General features: G+C 40.6%; 1 protein-coding gene across 2 annotated transcripts; it reads left to right on the forward strand.

The window, feature by feature from the left end:
• The first annotated feature begins 12 nt into the window (after positions 1-12).
• Positions 13-13,726, forward strand: LOC119742582 (protein salvador homolog 1-like). 2 transcript variants are annotated; one of them, XM_038218680.1, is made up of 8 exons: positions 13-93; positions 2,260-2,417; positions 3,688-3,855; positions 5,890-5,994; positions 6,513-6,615; positions 9,508-9,612; positions 10,838-11,034; positions 12,582-13,726. In XM_038218680.1, exons 2-8 carry the CDS (start codon positions 2,321-2,323, stop codon positions 12,842-12,844), a joined length of 1,038 nt encoding a protein of 345 aa, XP_038074608.1. In that variant the 5' UTR covers positions 13-93; positions 2,260-2,320; the 3' UTR covers positions 12,845-13,726. The 2 variants fall into 2 exon arrangements, with proteins under 2 accessions (XP_038074608.1, XP_038074609.1); XM_038218681.1 differs by lacking the exon at positions 13-93 and adding an exon at positions 282-408.
• The last annotated feature ends 7,359 nt before the right edge of the window (positions 13,727-21,085 follow it).

Here is a 21,085-nt window from a genome sequence, read left to right on the forward strand (position 1 = left end):
AATCAATATGGCAGCCCGTACGGAATTACCGGAAGGAGAAAGTTTGGAAACAAGAACCAATTTTGGAACAGTTTTGTAAGGCTTTGGAATGAAGTAAGTACGCTTGTTTGTGCTTTGTGGTAAAATCTGAACTTTTTCAAAAATCTTGTGGCTAGCTTTGCCCACAGAGGAAGGAATCCCATGACAGACTTGGCTAGTCGGCGATTAACCCAACGCCGATTCCGTAACGCGTACTCAGTTCGGCTTCGTGTGGGAACAAGAGAGGGCGCTAATAATATTGTCAGACCATTTAAAACTAGGCATGTAGCCTGCGAATTCCATTCTGGGACACCACTTACCTGCCGCCAAACACATCAATTTTTGGAAAGAATGTTGCAACCTGACACTGCTTTATCATCTCATGTAAAGGTCAGTCGTGTGTCAGTCATTGCAAAAATGACGATAAGACATGAATCTGGGTTGGGTATTTTAGGACACCTCTATTTTGTACGAGTTCTGTTCAAAACTGACTTTTGCAGATGACTGTCCAGCACCAAAGTGACTTTTGCAGGCTAAAGAAGTCTTTTTTCTTCAGACAAACTTTTGAAAGCACTTTCAAAGAAAATGTGACTTTCCTACCTTTTTTTGCAGTTCGCCATCTTGCTTTTAAAATTTATTTTCTGTTTGTCATCGTCGTCTTTAACCCCTCATAAATCAAAACCCTGCCCTCTTTCTACAAAATCAAACCTGCTGATATTCAAGAGGTGTCATTGTCAAATGTTCAAATGTGTCAATAAATATCAGAATGTCACTTTTGAGTGTCATTTAGTCGGCTGTTTTGGTGAGTCTTTTAACCTTATATAGGAAAGGGGTCCTAAAAGTAAGGATTACCTGAATCTGGGAGATAAAGATGGCGGTCACCGCACGATGTACCGCGAGCACGTAAGTCGCACTACACAGTACACAGCACCAACAAGCCCGAAAACCACATATAAAAATCGTAATTTTTACCCCAAGAAACTGTTAAAAAATTACCAAAAAGGTGTCATAACATTCAAATTAGGTTTTGCCCTTCACCGACGTTTAAACACTGTATACTCAGTGTGTTACCTCCCGAGTAAAAGTTGGAAAAAATCACTCGGGTGGGACTCGAACCCACGACCTCCTGCTTTCTAGTGCAGATGTCTTACCACTCGACCACCGAGCTAACGGGATCGGTTGGCTGGTTCGAATCTGATGTACATAGCAGCGGGTACCGCATAAGCTATTATAAGATTGAATTTTGCGTCAGGGTGATATAAATCAAATTAGGTTTTGCCCTTCACCGACGTTTAAACACTGTATACTCAGTGTGTTACCTCCTGAGTGAAAGTTGGAAAAAATCACTTGGATGGGACTCGAACCCATGACCTCCTGCTTTCTAGTGCAGATGTCTTACCACTCGACCACCGAGCTAACGGGATCGGTTGGCTGGTTCGAAGCTGATGTACATAGCAGCGGACACTAGAAATCTGACATCTGCACTAGAAAGCAGGAGGTCGTGGGTTCGAGTCCCACCTGAGTGATTTTTTCCAACTTTCACTCGGGAGGTAACACACTGAGTATACAGTGTTTAAACGCCGGTAAAGGGCAAAACCTAATTTGATTTATATCACCCCGACGCAAAATTCCATCTTATAATTGTCATAACATTGAGAGAAGTCTGCTTTATGTTGACAATGTCACGTTTTACAATGTACATGTAGTAGTAAAAAATATTCTTGATTCTAACCCTAGCCCTCCTCAATCCTCCGTGTGGTTTTGGAGGGTTTTGGAGGATTGAGGCTGAATGGTATTTTTTTAGATAAGGATTTTGGAGGATTGAGGCTGAATGGTATTTTTCAGAAAAGGATTTTGGAGGATTGAGGCTGAATGGTATTTTGAGGCAGGACTGTCTGACGATTTTGAAGGATTGAGGGGCTGGGTACCCTTCATTTGAACATAAGTGCAACTTTTTTTGGATGAGGAGGATTTTGGAGTTGGATGAGGAGGACTTTGGAGGATTGAGGATGAATGCATTTTGAGGCAGGACTGTCTGAAAATTTTGAATAATTTAGGCGCTGTTGTAAAATTTTGGAGGATTGAGGATGGTTCCTAGCAAAAAGGCCTAGGGGGTTAGTGCTAATTTGATCGAAACAGAAAAGGGACCCTACACTACACGATCGCCCACATTATTGGCATATATACACACTTATGTTTCATGCATTCACAATAATCTCAACAATATTATTATTACAACAGAAATAAACAGAGAGGACACCAACAAATATAGACCCTCATCTACTTGACCGGGAAGGCCAAGATGCTGCTCTCTCGAAAGAAGGACTCTTCCAAGCCTTTGACTTCAGAGGGTATCGCCGGCAAATACACCAAGCGAGAATCATCCCCCATTCTGCAAAGTGAGTCTGATCAGTGGATCACAAAAACAGGTTCCCTGTACTAGGACCCTATGCCCAATTGTTTGTTATTTATAAGGGATTAGTTTTTTTACGATAGAGGAATTAAATAAAGGTGACAAGTTAAGTTCATGACCAGCCTTGTGGACTTTCAACTGCCGATTGGATAGTGTTAATTTATAAATGTATTACACTTGGTTATGACCAGTCTTGTGGACTTTCAACCGCCGATTGGATAGTGTTAATTTATAAATGTATTACACTTGGTTATTGCAGGGTATTCCGGAACCGTTAAAATTGGTTTCAGTTGGGGCCCAACATGCATGTACTTTACAATTACATCCAGCTGCAAAGAAAATAAAGAGTGTAATGCATGAGAAAGTCATCATGAGCTATTCATAAGATGAAATTTTTGCGTCGGGGTAATGTAAATCAATATTAGGTTTTGCCCTTCACCGACGAATACTCCGTTGTGTTACCTCCCGAGTGAAAGTTGGAAAAAATCACTCGGGTGGGACTCGAACCCACAACCTCCTGCTTTCTAGTGCAGATGTCTTACCACTGGATCACTGCGCTTGCGGGATCCGTTGGCTGGTTCAAATCTGATGTACATAGCAGCGGGTACCGCATTTAGCTATTATAATCTGGAATTTTACAAAAGGGAAGTGAATTAATCTGGCTATTATAAGTGCTTTTTAAAACTAATAAATTAAGACAAAAACAATGTATTTACTGCAGGAAGGGGATAAACCAGTGAAAATGTTCTTTGAGGAAAAAAGAAGGAAAAGTGCCAGCCGAAATCAGATTTCCATGGCCACAAACTCTCATCACCTTTGTGTATCACTGCGAGTTTAGATTTAACCCTTACCCTACTAGACCCTCCAACGCATGCCAATATGTGCCTCAAGAAAATCTCCTATGTTTTTTGCATGGCCCTCCAATATCTGCCATGTCATTTCAAGGGTAACTGGACAGGCACTCCAATACATGCCACAGAGAACAATGAGAGTCCTCTGATAACAATCAAGTGCCCCCAGCTGGTCAGTATCAGGTACCCTCCAGGGCCTCCAACTCCTGCCAATTGGAGCCTTCACTGCTACATCAAAGTATCCTCCAATAAACTGCAGCTGGAGGGCATTGGCATAACCAACTGACATGCAGTAAACTACCCTCAGAGAGTAAGGGTTAATGAATTAAATAAAGATGCAAAAACTGACTGAATATTGCACGAAGTTCAGATTGCATTGCAAGTCCACGTTCTTCATTCTTTTAGGTTATATATCTCCAGTGGTACGTCATGGGCCAGCCAAGAGCCGTCGTCGCACCCCTCCAAGCTCCGCACAGCACCCCAGCACAGCACACGAAGCACAGAGCGTCAGTGCTGGGCGTTACAGTCGCTCACCCAACGCTTCAGTACAGAGTCTTGCCTCGACAGGCGCAGGTATCAGCATAGATATGTGTCCGGTTATAAACCCAAACTATCTCTGTATTTTTGCCAGAGACCTTCCTGGATTCTCTCAAATTCTTCTGTTTAAGGAACAATAAGCCCCATTTAGAGGTAAATCGACACCTCGGTTCTGCAATTTACTCCAAATCCTTCTGGTGGATTTTAACCCTAACCGCCCTGAATCCTTCAAAATCCTCTTTGCCAAAGTGGAGGAATTGAGGTTACATGGCAAAAGTGCGTTACTGATTTTGTAGGATGCACTTTGTCAAGGTCTTGGGCCGGACCTTGTGTTGTTTTTTGCTCAGCCATGCATAAATATAGGCCTGGATTATACTTGAAATCCTCCGTACTGCTCCAGGATGTCACTGGTCAAGCCTCAACATATTGACAGTCACTGCTGCAGGATTTTGCAGGATTCAGGCAGTGGTCACCCCTCCACGGACCGTATTCAAGAAATAATGGAGGAGTTTGCAGGATTGAGGCTATATTTTCCATGAGGCAATTGGAGCATTTTGCAGGATTGAGGCTACATCCTAGCAAAAAGGCCTAGGGATTTAGTATTAAAGCATCTGGGACGCTAACGGCTAAATTTGCAACATCATTTGTTCAGCCTAGGAAAAGTGATTGCAATTTGATACTGAAACAACAATGCATATACATGTATGATGTCAATATCATTTAGATGTAAAGTCTTATCTAACTTTATACATACTTATCTTGAGGTTTTTTTTATAAAAGGGTGTCAGTGTTGTACACGAGTCCATCACCAGTCCCTGCAAGTCCATCACAAGTCCATCACAAGTCCATCCCAAGTCCATCACTAGTCCTTCAGTCTCAAGTCAAGTCACTAGCTATTCAAATGAACTGTGGCAAAAGCATTGCCTTGTCATTGTTCATCCCGTTTGCGACTGGACTTATGAAAGGACTCGTGACTGGACTTGTGACTGGACTTGTGACTGGACTTGTGAAAGGACTTGTGACTGGACTTGTGACTGGACTTGTGACTGGACTTGTAACGGGACTTGTGACTGGACTTGTGACTGGACTTGTGACTGGACTTGTGACTGGACTTGTGACTGGACTTGTGACTGGACTTGTGACTGGACTTGTGACTGGACTTGTGACTGGACTTGTGACTGGCCTTGTGACTGGCCTTGTGACTGGACTTGTGACTGGACTTGTGACTGGAGTTGTGACTGGAGTTGTGACTGGACTTGTGACTGGACTTGTGAAAGGACTTGTGACTGGACTTGTGACTGGACTTGTGACTGGACTTGTGACTGGACTTGTAACTAGACTTGTGACTGTACTTGTGACTGGACTTGTGACTGGACTTGTGACTGGACTTGTGACTGGACTTGTGACTGGACTTGTGACTGGACTTGTGACTGGACTTGTGACTGGACTTGTGACTGGACTTGTGACTGGACTTATGACTGGACTTTTGACTGGACTTGTGAAAGGACATAGTGATGAACTCGACTACAACACTGAAGGGTGTAGGAATTGAATAAAATATTTAAAAGAAGAGGCCAAGAAATTACATTATTTTCAAGACTGAAAGACATGATTGGTTAAAGGAGCAACCCTGTTATTCTTTTGTTTAAAAAAATGGAATTTGACATTGTGAAGCTTTTACGTTCAAATGGTCACCAATGCCAAGACTGTTGCACTATTTGAAAAATAAGTCCTAAAGTGAGTCGTATGGGCTCTGTGCGCCGACAAAAGAGGGCGCCCTTTTACCTAGCAACAACGTCCCTTGGGCGGGACATTTCGCTGGTTGACGCGTACTATTCCTTGTGTGCGACGCACGTACACCAGGGGATGTGCTTCGCGGCAAATGAACTGCAGTCAGGCAAGATGGCGTGTTGGAAGAACGGTATGTTTCTGAAATATCTTCTCTACTCTCTGTTTTACAATGAAAGTTTGATAAGAAATAAGAGTTGCTACTCAGACAAAGTTAGAGGAGCAAGTTAACAATGTTTGTAACATCGTCCCGTTTTGGGTTTTTGCTTTTGGTGCTTACAGAACCCGGTGTGTCAGCATACAGCAGTCGCTACACACCTTCATTGGCTGCGCAACCATCTCGGGGGCAGTATGTACAAGACATGGTGCCAGTCAGTTCATCAATAGGTAATTAAACCAGACTTTGTACTTGTACATTTGTAAATGCCACAGTTGTGGTCAACTCACAAGAAACAGGGATGATCAAAGGAAACAATTTTTAAAATAACATTGATACCTTTAACGATGAACTGAAAACAAAAGTCTGTTTCGTCTTGTCCGTGCAACAAGGACGTACCTCCTAAAATGGGCCGCACACCAAACGCAAGATTCAGAATGTCAAAAGGTTGTATCTCACTTAAAATAACCCGTAAGTCAATGGATGTCGAGATACGACGTTGTTGCACGGAGCGTATTCGCGCGAGATACGATTTTGTTGCAGAATGGAGTTAGGACCTCGTTGCACTGACGCGACGGTTTGTTATCTGTTTAACTTATCATGCCTGATTTATCAAGCCCCGCACTTTACTGCTGGTTTAGACTTTGACATTTGTAGGAAGGTTCCGAAAAAAAACTGAAAGGGAGTTTAGGATAGTGAGACAGTCATGCAGCTGACCATTCTCACTTTGGTTTTTTTTTTTGAGCAGGAAACTTGAGGCATCCGCCCCCTCCAGGAGGCAACTTGGCCCTTCCCCTCCCCCCAGGGTGGACGGTTGATCAAACAATGAGAGGACGCATCTTTTTTATAGAGTGAGTATGCAATACATACAATGAAATAATAGTTGTTAGTTGGTGTGTAGTATCTTAAAACCAAAATGGATTTCTTTCTCATCTATAGACCAATCCATTACGCTCCCTCGTTATGCTTTGACCAAGATTCAAGTCCGATATGCGTGCACCTGCATGTGACGTGTGATTGGAACATGCAGTGCAGTATAGCCGAGGTGCATGTGTACATTGTTGCAGTGGGCAGGGCTTTAATTGATCTATCTATTCCATAGGGGGAAAACTAATTGTCAGTTGCTATCAGAGTTGTAACGAGTCACTGAATTTTGTGAATTTTGTCACTGAAAGTCGAGTCGAGTCATTTTAAGGAAGCAGGGATGTGATTTCTCCGTTTTTTTCCGGAACTCCGTTTTTTGGGGCCTCAAAAGTCCACCAACGTGAATCGTGTGAATCCGTTGAGAAAATAGGGGGGTTGAATGTGCTTATTAATTATTCATAATGAGTTTTGCTTGCCGAAATATCCAAAATTTACTTACGGACATAAACATCGTTGATCGATATGTATGCCGCACGCACATATTGAACACCCAATGTGAGAACGAAGTTGAAGACCATGCGTTGCCATTAGTGTGATTATGTGATTTTTCGCTCGGGGCCGAGGTTGTGGTTATGTAGGTCTAGTTCCTGTGTCGGTACTTCAGATGCACGTGTTGCGCTGGTCAGGTGTGCAGACGAGTGCAGCATGGTACACTGGTACCCTTCGCGTGCAAACAGAATCAATGCTATGATGAAGGACCGGAACCAGTGACTACTGCAAGTACTCACAGGTTCGTTTTCCGTGCGTGAATCGGCCGAAGTTGGATCGTAAAAATAGTAAAAATACCAAACAACCATCGATGAAAAAAGAGGATTTCTGCAAATTAATTCACAGAACGTGATCTTCATTTTCTGTGTATGTATTTTCCATTGAAAAGACGAGATTGCAAAACTCGAACCTGTGGAGAAACATCGTAGCGTGTTCCTGCAGTCTTGCAGAATTTTCGGCCACGTGGGATGGGCCGTACACTGTGCAGCAATGCACACTGATACTGCGCCGGGCCGGCCGTGTGTACGGCGCGATGTACGGCCGGCCAGACTGAATGTTTGCCGCGCTAGCGGCCGTGATGTACGTTAAGCATAATTGTGGAATGACCCACCTCAAATATATTTTTAATTAGGTGAGGCAAGTTTTAATCACTTTTGATGGCTAGTCTTGATAATTTTTGTGCCGCAAATGAGAATAATCCAGGCACAAAATACATGAAATATAAACGATTCCTTGCTTAACTACAAATATAGAAATGGTGAAATATTTTTTTTCCAACAATACTACCGACGCTCAGATTTTGAAAGGCATGTTATCGGAAGCAGAAGTGATTTAAGTTTACAATTTTGATTTTTTTTTACAAAAATATTACAAGATCTCCTCTGAAATGCTCTAAAATGCACCAGAAAGCTTCTAAAGTTCAAAATTTTTCGGGGCCCTTAAGCGGGCCCCGAACCCACGCCGTGGCTTCGCAGGTTGTTGTATCACAACAAAAATTCCCCCACAGGTTTGAAAAAATCCTGGTGAGAACAGCATGGTTCTCAACTTTGAGTACAGAAAAAACTTTATTAGAACAAGAGTACATGTTAACAAATGAAGGAAAATTCTTCATAAAATTAAAACAAATTCTGCTTCAGAATTTCAGAGGAAAGTGCCCAGTAATTGCCTCAGATTGCATCACAGAGCATCTAAAATCAAAAATTTTCCGGGGCCCTTAAGCGGGTCCCGGACCCCACGCCGTAATGGCTTCGCGCTCGCCGGAGTTTGCACTTCATGCATAAAATTTTCAGGTTTTTTTGTCACAGACCAATCACATCCCTGAGGAAGTGACTCGAATTGAGTCGAGTCATTAGCGGTCAAGAAGGTCGAGTCGAGTAGAGTCACCGGGTAGTCAAGTCAAGTCGAGTCAAATTTATGCTCAAGTCAATTCGAGGCACTGATATTTGAACGCCATCTAATGAATTACAGAATAGAATAGGAACACAAGGCACCAGTATGAAGATCCAAGACCTAAATATGCTGCATGGTACCCAATAGACAGTTTCTGCTGGACGTTTCTAGTTTCTACCAAAGATCTATGTATTTTAAAACAGTTAACAAAAGGGGAAACTTCTGTTTTATTTCTGGTTTGGCTTCAGGTCTGAAATAAGTTTTACGCCGATAAGGCCAAAAAAAAATAGTTCTGCTTCCGATTACATGGCATTTGAAAATAGGGTAGGTAGGTAGGGAAATAAATTTTTTTTTGCCAATTTTTTTTGTGTACGATCATATGGAGGCGTCTGCGTGTTGCCAAGGGTAAAAGGTAAAAATTGATGGTTTGGGGTGTTTTTTTTTCTCATTTTTCCCATACAAAATTAGGGTAGAGGCTGTCAGAATAGAGTAGGTAGGGAAACCGGAAGCAGAACTATTATTTTTTTTTGGCCTAACGTCAAACCAAATTGCAACATATGAAACTATTTTTGATTATACGTGTGTAGAAAAAAATCAAACTATTTTTTAAAAGCAGGACAAATTCAGCCGGAGTTCCATCAAGGGCTTAAGAAATCGCCCGAAGCCGATGATGAAACCAAGAATTGGGGAATACGTTAAAGTCTGGTTCCGGGATAATAGTGTGTGCGCTATAAACCACAAGATTGGAGTCTGTGATACGTTGTTTTTTTGTACGCAATAAACGGCCACTACTTGATGGTAATAACACATAGTATGCGAACATAATTTTGTGCCGTAAGTCACCACAAATATATTTTTGCACAGTTTTGGAACTTGAGTGTTATTAGCCTTTCACTAGAGTCAAGTCAAGTCTTCTGATGTTGTCTGCATAACATTTTCAGCCATAATACCCAAACAACTCACTGGAGTCACCCAATGGAGAAGGAAGGACTGCCGGCCGGCTGGGAGAAAGTTGAATCCCCGGAGCATGGTGTTTACTACATCAAGTAAGAAGTTAGGGAGACATGTACTTCTTTAATTTTTATTTCTGGTCATGACACTAAGGATTCCTCTAAAGCAATCAAGGCACTGCAGCCAGCAACTCACAAGAAACCTGTGAAGGAAAGACAGTGAGAAATGCTCAGATTAAGAGGTGGAAGAAAAACCCTTGATAAATATTTTTTTGAGAAAACTGAGGAATCAGGTACGGACTGAAAAACCTCATCCACTTGTGAGCCTGGGTGGGAATCGAACCTAAGGTCACAGATCTAGAACTTCACCAGAAGACCAGGAAAGTACCTTCATGGAAACCATACTCCCCTGAGTCTTGAACAGTTGTTTTCTGGTGTGATATTTTTGTAAACTTCAGTGACGACTGCCCATAAGAGTGTACAGAGCTGGCGCCATTGGACAATAAGGCAAAAAAAAAAAAAAGAAGGAAAAAAAAATCTGGTAACATGCCCCAAAAAGGAAGGGTCATTAGGTAGGCTTGTTGTTTGTTTTTGGTGTTGAATTGTTCATACGTACACATATACATGTACACAGTACATGTATACATGTATATATTGGAAGACGTTTGGGCAAGTAGATGTAGTTGTAAGGAGGTAATTTATTGCATGCTAACAAATATTTCAGACTTTCATTTGGGGTATTTTTCACTTCCAAAATTGTATGAATAGAAATTAAAAATATATATCAAATATAATTTTAAACCCATAAAAAACAGCTGATTCTATGTACAACCAGAAGTTTAGGGTCAGTTGAATAACTGGAAACACAGCATATTTTTGTTGGCCTAACAATATCAGGCTATAGGAGATCGTTTTTTTTTTTGGAAACGTTTATTTCCTGTTCATGAAAATAATGAAAATACAAGTAAATGTGTCAGCAATGACGAAGTTATGAATAAGGGGCTACATGCACCTGATTATTTTGCTAGAAGCCTGTCCTGGATCCAGCCCAATCCCACGCATGCGCAGTGAACAAATGTCGTGTTTGTTGTACTGAACTTAATAAAAATGGGACATCAAACACCATGTAAAGTAATGGTGGCTACACTGTAAAGTCCTGAATCTATCAAAGCCTATCTGTACTAGCTGTTGTATTTGGATGGATCTCTTAGGGTTAATTATTGCTTCACAATCTATTTTATATAGATTTTCGCTCGCCTGTAAGGACATTGTGTCATCAATACTTTAACACTGTCGTTACTTTTATGTCTCCTCTTTCCAGTCACATTTCTAAGATGGCCCAGTACCACCATCCAAGTGCAAGAAACATGCCCCGCTACGAGCCTCCCCCTCCAGCGCCCAAGCAATTACCCATCGCCTACCCCCATAGGGGAGCAGGGGGCCACCCTCATGCACCCGGCACTGAGCACTCCGGGGGCCAACATGTGTGGGTTCCACCAAACCCCTATCTCTACACAGGTAAATTTAGTCAAGAAAATTCCCTTAACTTTAACTCCCTACTGTCTGTTACTAAGTACTGGACCAAGTCCACCAAAATTGATCAGTGACCCTACTTCACATAACGCTTTGGGACAAATTCCGCTGATAATCTTCACAAGACTACCACTACTATAGATGGGTTTTGATGGACTTGGTACTCGTGACTTGCCTACCGAATGGGGGAGATGGATTTTAATGGATTTGGGAAGGTTAGGGTTAAACGTAATTGAGACAAATGTCCACATGGTGGGTGTACAATCAAGTGCTGTTTTTTTTGTTTGAAAAATAATATAGTTGATTCTTCAACAACATATATCTTGGCAAATAAAATTTCTGACTTATTTCTTGAAAGACACTACATCAGATAAGAGATTTGTTAGCTAGATCGTCACAAGTCAAATCACAAGTCAGCCACATGTCGATCACAAACAACAGAGTATGAACAGAACAAAAAAACATGGGACTGGATGACTTGGGATTGACATGTGATCATTAATGAGAACATGACAACATTTCAGCATGGATTGAAATACCCATTGGATATTCGACTTCCGGACCAAATCCAGTGATAAGTGCTGGACTAGTGCTTTCTTGTAAATTTCTAAGTCTTAACATTTCCAAATCAACACCTTGTTCGATAGCAAACGATATGTCCTTGCGTTGTCACCAGTCATTGTGAAATACTTTCGGTCGTGGGAAAGTTTTGAGTTTTGAGCTGCTAGAAGTATGAACTCTGTGCAAAAACTGCAAATGGCGCTTTTGACCAATCAAAAGAGCCCCACTTGTGGGAAAAAACACGTGCCCACACTGGATTGCACATGTATAGCTTGAAGCACATACAACCGATATAAAGGTAGAGTTCATCATTTGCAATTTGTGCATTATGTTCGTTTGAAGCAATGAAAGTGCTCAAAATCTAAAGAAGGGTGCTGAACAACTAACCTGATGAATTTCAGCTCAGTGAATGCTGAGAAAAACGAGAAAAACAATACTCTAGGATTTCGATTTGAAATCAAAAGTTGCCTAGTCATGTTTTGCATTGCGCCCGAATTCAGCATCTGGGACACGTTCTCTTTCAGCCAATTGCAGCTATGTGATGTCGTGCACTGAACCGACGAATTATAGCAACCGCATGCGCGTCATGTCAACACTTGCATGCGCTTCGCCGAATTAAAAAAGAACTACTAACGGAAATTTCCCAAAAATGCGTCTTAAGATGCAACATTGGATATGGCCTTCTTTCATTGTTTTCTTCAAAATGACAGCTTGCCAGAAAGGATAATTTCACAGGGAGTTTAGTCCAATTATTATCTTTAAACCAAATATGCTTTTCAACGATAATTTTGTCAGTTACTTTTTTGATAGCTGCAAATGATGGACTGTAGCTTTAAAATTGAATGTGTAAGAACGGGCATTGAACAGTATGCCTGTCTCTTTCTGACCATTGCGTGGGCCCCAATGCATAGTCTAGTAGATTTGTATGTGGCATTTGAGCCGTTCTCTTTCCAACTGTTTCATTCTGACAGAAATCCCCAAGTGGCTGGACGTGTACTACAAGGCCTCGTCAGAGCACGACCACAAGCTGAAGTGGGACCTGTTCCGCCTTCAGGAGCTAGACGCCTACCAGGGGATGCTGTCCCGACTCTACAAGAAGGACCTGGAAGACGTGGTGATGGACTACGAGGCCTACAGGCAAGCGCTGCTGAGGGAGATGGAGCGACGGCTGCTGTACTCCAAACAGATGCAGCAGCAGGCATTGCAGCAACAGAACAAGGAGACCAAGGTTTGATTGGTATGCGCAGTGCTGTAGTCGGGTCCTTTGTCCAGGTCTTGCAATAAATAATATGAAATAAATAATAAGTAAATTTGGTGGACTAACATCCTTACTCGCAGCAGAATCTGAATTGCGAAGGATGCAGCTACAAAGGCGCATTAGGCAGCCGCCATACGACCCATGTCTGACTACGGAGCACAGCCAGAGATCGAAAGTGTTGATTTTTGCAGAGGGAGGAAAACCGGAGAACCTGGAGAAAAACCCTCGTGGCACGGGAGAGAATCAACGAACAACTCTACTCGCATATGACCTGAGCCTAAAATCGAACCCGGTCCACAGTGGTGAGAGGCGAGCGCTTTACACAATGTGCCTCCCATGTCACGCACAGTTGATGTAGAAGGACTAAGCCTGGAAATGAGATATGAGTACTTGGTTGATATTTACGGGTGAAGTTCGGTACATACTTCTCACAAAAGCGAAAGCGATAAAAAGGGAAGCAAAGCAAATCAAATCAAATTTCATGACGCAAAATTCATTGAAAATCCATTGTGATATTCACCATTACCCTAACAAATTGACATCGAGGTTGTTGGTAATTGGGAAAAAGGTTTGCCAAAATGTCTAAATATTCACATAAGGACTCTGACTCGTGTCCCAGCCTAATTCCTTTTGTAATTTTGTTGTTGACATTTTCCATACCTGTGTCATCAGTTGTGTGTTAAAATGCCAAGACATGTATTCCTACTCCTTCAGATCAACCAGTCAACATACATTTGTACATATGTAGCTGTAGCATTTAGTATTGAATGCTACTATATGGGCTCAGTGTGCCAACGAAAGAGGGCGCCCTTTTACCTAGCAACGACGTCCCATGGGTGGGACATTTAGCTGGTTGACGCGCACCGTTCCTTGTGTGTGACACAAGTACACCAGGGGATTTGTACTATGTACGCGCAGTGGTACGGCCGCGCGTCGTGGCAAAATTGCAGTCAGGCAAGATGGTGTCGGTCGGTCACCCCCAACTGTACTTTCTTTGCCGGTGAGGGGGTACTTGTGAACGGAGTAAATACCAGCTGTTTATCATCATATTCACGTACTCGAGGAAAAAGGACTGGACTATGACACTGTGGAAAGATGAGCAGCTTGCAATCCTCACAGAGCCTGATGGTGAGGAGCAGATAAACATGTGTGTGCTTTCACTAACAAATTGTGCAACAGACATTAACAGTAAAGCTGTACATAGCAAAAGTCAGTGCTTAGCTTGTGGGTCATTCTATTAATTCAGAGTCCAAAGTGTGACAGTTTTCATATCCCTGTTACCACTGATTGTATTTGCCATTCATGTATCCTAAAAAACCAAGTTTTTTATTTTTTTATTTGTTGGGTAGATATTTTGCTTTATAAAATCACTATTGAAGCAAGAAGGCATTAATCTGATTAAGAACTACATGCAGTTCAACCCCCCATGACCAAAAAAAAAAAGTGGTGGAGAAAAGGGAGGAGTAAAGCCGCCCATCTAATCAACGCGCTGCACGTGCTGTCTGCACATGGCCTGCTTGCATGTGGTGCACTATGCGCGGACGTGGTTTAAACCATCAACGTGGCCATCCGGCAAATGAAATTTTAAGGAAAAACTTGGTTAAACCCCCCCTCCTCAATCCAAAATTTCTCGCTACACTACTGTGCATACATGTCTAAAATTAGACCCATGTAGAAAATTGGTAATTTTGATCACAACTAAGACCTTGATTATTGGGTGTTTTTTTTTGAAATAGTTCGGAAGATGGACAAGGGACACTTTAATCAGCATTTCTGTAAATATTTTGTAAATAAAAAGCAGTATTTAATAGGACAGGGTATATTCAGCATATATGTATGTATGAAAGGTTTTGTCTTTTTCTTGTTTTTCTACATGAACAAAGTAGCAAAGAATCATGCAATCTAATGGATATTTTAGTTAAAATGTCGACATTAGTACATTTGAAATTTGAAGCAAACTAACCTAAACCTTCAAAATCTGCAAAGAGTTTTTTGAGGTTTTTTTTTTAGCACTTGACATGGGATTTTATGTCTCTAAAAACTAAGTACCGTACAAAGCATATGTCGTTGGTGGGTTTTGGAAGATTCAGCAAATAATAATTAAAAAGATTAATTGTAATGCTTATATAGCGCTTTCCATCCTATCAACAATCTCAAAGTGCTTTCCCCCGTTCGTTAGGCCATGGGACCACGCAGCAGCGGATTTCAGCGCACATTCGGTCCTCTGCCCTCACAGGTACCCATTTATACTCCTGGGTGGAGAGAGGCAATTGTAGTTAAGTGTCTTGCCCAAGGGCACAAACACCATGTTCCTGACAGGGTTCGAACCCACGCACCATCGTACATGAGTCAAATACTAACCACTGGACCATGGCATTCAGCAGAAAATTTGTTGGGGGTCATGGTTAGGAGCATGTTGGTTGAAAGTAAACTCTGTGCATAAAAAAGGGGCTATAGTTTCATTTCCAATTCCCTACCCCTCTCTAAAATTTCCATTTTCAAAGATGGTCCATTTTAAGAACATTCAGTGTCCGTTTATTTTGCTTTAAAATTTTAACATAAAAGTACCTCGATAAAAAGAAAGGTCGATGTGAAAATTCATGAAAAAAAAGCAAACTCAAATTTAACAGCACATAATGTCAACCCATACACCGTATTCAAGGCTAACTGCTATTTAGATTGTAGAATGCATGGTTTTAGCTGCTGACAAAATAATGGTAAATTTCACCATGTTCTGTAATTTTGGCTGTTCGTGTATTCAATACATTTACTTAGTTCGATTGAAATCATAGCATGAAAAATGTAGATAAAAGTGTAATTTGTTTTTTAACGTTTACCACATATGTAAAAAATAGGATATAATATATTTATGGATCAAATAGGTTTTAGTTTGGAATATTACTAAAATATGAACTTTTAAATGTGATTTCCATAGAGATACTTTTTAAATCAAACTTTAACTCATAATGGAATCTGGCTTAAAGCTTTACTATTGTTTGCAAACATATTAAACTGCAGAATTGATATTTCTCTTGTGATATGTCTTCCAACTTTAAATGATCACCATACTGTTTAATACGTTTATTGAATACATTGAAATAATGTGAAAACTTTGACATCAAGGAAACGTACATTTGTAGATTTTTTATTTGTAGATTTGTACGTTATTCACTTCAGAAGTTCAGCTTAAATGAGAAGTTCATCTTATGTTCATGTAAGTACATTATTCCCCTGCAGCAATAACATTTGTTGAACAGTTTATTTGATTCATGTACGGGACCTTATCTTGTCTAAATTGTTTCTTCTGATTTAACTGTCATTGTATGTTAGTTCATGTTTGTCAAAGCATCTGCAATCAGTAGAATTAGAAGTCGTAAAAGTACATGTAGAATAAAGTGCAGACTTTTACCAAGTGCCTTAAGCCTTGCCAAACATTCAATGACATTTCGCTTAGAGTTGTTCTGTACAGCAAGCAGTAGACAGACACTTAGGCTACAACAAATGTAAATCCTGCATATGAACCTTATATTGGAATTTCATATCCTGATACAGTTCAGGTAAAATGAGCTTTCAAAAAGAAAGAAAGATGGGGGTAGTGTATTTGAAACCAAAAACTCACAAAATTTGCCTCATTTTACGTTGACAGATGTGTGGTCATTGCAGGTTAGTAGCCTTAATTTTAGTGCAGGTGCAGTATATGCTTGTGAGGCATTGTTTGCTTGCAGGTTGCTTTGTCCAAAAAATGGTCCAAAGTGTAGCAGCACTGTATGCAATAAGTTCTGTCCACTAAAAAAAACCTGCATATGATGCCTTGCACATAACATCATGGCAATAGGGCTCACTCAATGACAGCTAGCCATCTCTATACAGCAACTGCGCATTTTACGCAATCAAGCACGCATTGCGCAGTGTTGAAAATGTTCCAAACACGCGCGCTTGTTGCTCGAAATGTGTTCGATAAACGACGCAGCCGATGCGCGTTGCGCAAGTTCACGCTCAAAATGCTGATGCACGTGGCATGGTCTGTAGGAAATGACGTCATTTGAACGAGCACTATAAAAATGCCTAGTTCCTTCTTTAAATCATTGCGTTTTGAGCAGTTGGCTGCATGTACAACTAGGTAGCCACCCATATATGCCAGTGATTATACAAATTGCCAAGGGCACTCCTGTGGTATGCAGTAAATACTGAATAATAACGAGCGACTAGTACAGTGTTCAGGTACATAATAACCAGTGAATCAGTTGGGATTAAATTTGTCAGCTTTTTCCTGATGTCAAAATTTTGTTTCAGGATTTTTCCAGATTTCAGGATTTTTTAAGAATCCTTTTGTAATCTGGAATTCCTGAATTTTTACCGTTAACATGTTTCTAATATTCTATATAGAACAAAAGAAATTGGTATTTTTAGGGATCTTTAGGCAAATTTAACATATACCTTACACCCTATGTTGGTCTGGGGTCCTCGGTGACCCTCAGCTGATTATTATGTGGATTTTTCCATCTTCCCCCAATCCCATGCACCCTTGATACATGCAAGTGCCGTCACTTTCACGACATAAGCTATGCAGTAGCCTCTATATAGAGCCTACTTGTATTCTAGGTTAACTTAAAAAAAAATAAGTTTTTGTCAGTTAATTTTACTGTAATATTTTTGTGTGCATACAATGTATATATTTTTAGTTTTTAAACTCAGGGACCAGTGGTTTTGTGTTTAATATTCTTTAGTAGAGTTTAGATGTTCAGGTCAAACAGCATCGGGTACGGTTTAGAATGATTATGAATGGCCTGATTCAATACTGTATACATTGAACGTAAATCATCCATTTGAACTCACCATCCTCCCCCTGGAAAATAGTGTGCTCTAGGGATCACCTCGGGAGGCAAGTTTTACTATGTCACAAGAAGAAGTCTGTTATTAAATGGTTAGTGATTACTATCACTGTTCATCTCCATGTAGAACTCATATTCAAGTACTTTGTATTCATGGACAAAAAGTTGACTCTCAACTTGTATCAAGGCCGGGCTACGTTACTGTCGTCGTATTCATAAATTAAATGTACCTTCTCATACTTCCAATCATATCAGGCATGCAGCTGGGAACAGAAAGCTTTTTCCAAGCTTTACAAGACTTTACGTCAATTTTGATGGCATAAGTGTGAAGTGAAAAACGATGAAATCAGCTGAACCATGGAAACGTTGCATGCCTGTCATATCCATGTTCATTCTGGTGCAACGGAAAGAATGTTGCAACCTGACGCCACTTCAGCGGTTGTGTACAAAGTTTATGGAGAGTCAAGAACATTTTCTAAGTATTTCCTAACAAAATTGGAAATGTTTCTCAGTCCCAGATTCATGTCTTATCTTTTTTTGCAATGACTGACCTTCATTGAGATGATATATGAAGGAAAAAAAGTGGCGTCAGGTTGCAACATTCTTTCCGGTGTAACTTGTATATGACCTACATGTATGTGTGTTTTTAACAACTGCTGTAGTATAATTGGCTGTACACTAGATGAATGGTTGAAACATTTACACATAAAAATGGTGGATCTTTGGTTGCAAAAGGAGGGGTGAAACCCCCACCCTTGCTGGTTTCTTTAACAGTACTTTAAGAAGATATAGAGAATCTCAAACCTTGGCTTTATTAAGCCATTTTAAAGAGGTTGTGGAATGCTCGAAGACATTTCCGTCATTCTTCGGGTATATGTAGCCTAAGGTGTGATGAAATAAAAACGACTATTGTTTCTGTCATAAAATGAGTACAAAAGGTACTTTTAAGAGCTGTTTTTCCCGATGCAGAGAAGCATAAACGAGTCCTGTTTATTACGTCACGATTTACTGTGTTTTGTTTGCTGCCCGCAACGACGACTTTTACACAAATTGCACGTTCGGGTCGAAACAGGACCTGAAAAATAGCTCTCAAAAGTACCCTTTGTACTCATTTCATGACAGAAACAATAGTCGTTTTTTTTTTCATCACACCTTAGGCTACATATACTCAAAATATGACGGAAATGTTTTCGAGCATTCCACAACCTCTTTAATATTTATACATGTATAGCAATACAAACTTTGGCGATGTTGCATGCAAACAAGAGTTGTTTTGTCCCCCTCTGCCTAGATCCTCCCCCTAATGCACAGGAATACACTAATTCAGGCAAAATCAGTGCAAAAGTGTACATTTTTAGAATTTCATTTGCACCTTGGTGTAATAAAATGCATTCTGGTTTCAAATCTGTGAGAATAAAGGCAAGCTCAACAGACTTTTAACGCAATTTCCCTCTAACAGTACTCTTGCTGTACTTGTGTGTTTTTGTTGATATACTGCAGGGGAAGGACAATGAAAGGTGCATAGGCCCATTTGCTTTTTTGTTTAATTGTTCAATTTTTCTTTTTACTTGAAGCAATAAAATGGCTCCAAATCTTAAGACATAACTAATTTCTGAAGTGTCAGCTCAGTTGATTCTATATATTTTGAGATTACAACAAATATTTTGTCAAAAGTCTCAACTTCTTGCAAATCGAGATTACACAAAAATGTGCTTTTTCGGGAAAAATAATGGAATAGAATTTGAAATGCACTTAAAAATGACTTGACATCTTCAAATATTTTAATGGTTCTTTTCTGAGTTTTATTAGCCCATTTGAGTGACATGATTTTGACCTACATTTAAAACATACTACATGTACTTCAAAGCAAATGCAAAGCAAATGTAAAGCGAATTTCATGACGTCATCGTTTTGCACCAACTTTCTCATGTAGTATGACATTCTCATATATGAATCGGCCTTATGAACAAAAACAAATTACACTAGTGCACCTGATATTTAGTTTATATGTTTATAAATATTTGTACAAATTAAATGCCATTGAAAATAATATTTGGTTATTGACAAATTTCTGTGCATCGCATGATTTTAACTCGGATTTGCTTTGAAAAATATAAACAGTACGCATGTAGATCCCAGGTGTCCAGCAACTCATGAACACAGCCAAGATGAACAGCACAGCAATACTTATCCACACAAATCTGCGTCCACAAGTTGAAAAGGCACCAAAAGCTAAAGTTGTTTAATATATATGTGGTTATTATATTAGCCTTGGTCAAGGCGCTAGTTGTTATTCATCCGGCCGTAACGCGGTAAACGATATCTTCGCTAGCGCTATGCATGCAGTCATATGTCTATGCATGCAGTGCATTAAAAATACAGCACGAACAGCGACCTCACGCGGCCACTATTTGTATGCAAATCAGTTGGACCCAATCTAGCGCCTTGGTTCAATCGTCCATGTGAGGTTTTGGGGGTGGTGCTCATTATGTTAATAGCCTTAGCTGACCTTAATAAATGTCGTTTTCATATTGGTCGATCGTTGCGTGGAAACTTGCATAGTGAAACGTGGCACCGTACATAATCCATACACGTACACGTTGTGTGTCTCTGCACACGGCACCAATGCACAAAAACTGTGGTTCCTGTCACGTCCGCAAAAGGCGAATAGCTGCAAATAATTTGATTACGTCCGGATTTACCAAGGTGTGATTGGACACTCCACATATTAGCCCCGCCTACACTTATATGTATTCGCATATGAGGTCGTGCGCTAGAAATCCAGTGCAAAATAAAGAAAAACATAAGCTTTTGCCAACGATTGAACCAAAGCGCTAGATTAGGTCCAACTGATTTGCATAAAAATGGTGGCCGCGTGAGGTCGCTGTTCGCGCTGTACTTAGCACCGCATGCATAGCGCTAGCGAGTTTACCGCGCTACGGCCGGGATGAATAACAACTAGCGCCTTGACCAAGGCTATTATTATATTAGAATGCTTATCACTGGGAGACGTCAAAAACAATTTCGGGTTTTACTGGTGAGGTTTGCGGTAACACCATGTGGAATAATGTCTTTTGAGAAGTGTGGTTCTGGAAAGAACCAGTTGGTTGTGAAACTCGACGTTCCAATCAGTATGTTCTGATCGTCTTCAGGAGAGACAATAGCACCCCATTACAATTGGAGCATACTGATCAGAATGTCGAGTTTCACAACCAAAAGGTTCTTTTCAGAACAACACTTCTTCTCAAAAAGAGACTATGACACACAGTGTTACCGCAAACCTGACTAGTATACACTACCACAATGCAAAGTTTTTAATGGGGGTTTTCATACATGCACCAATGACACATACATGTAGCTTCCCTTGCACTGCACATGACTACAG

This window comes from Patiria miniata, unplaced genomic scaffold (genome assembly GCF_015706575.1).
Source record: "Patiria miniata isolate m_02_andy unplaced genomic scaffold, ASM1570657v1 HiC_scaffold_6, whole genome shotgun sequence".
In the NCBI taxonomy this organism is placed as follows: domain Eukaryota; kingdom Metazoa; phylum Echinodermata; class Asteroidea; order Valvatida; family Asterinidae; genus Patiria; species Patiria miniata.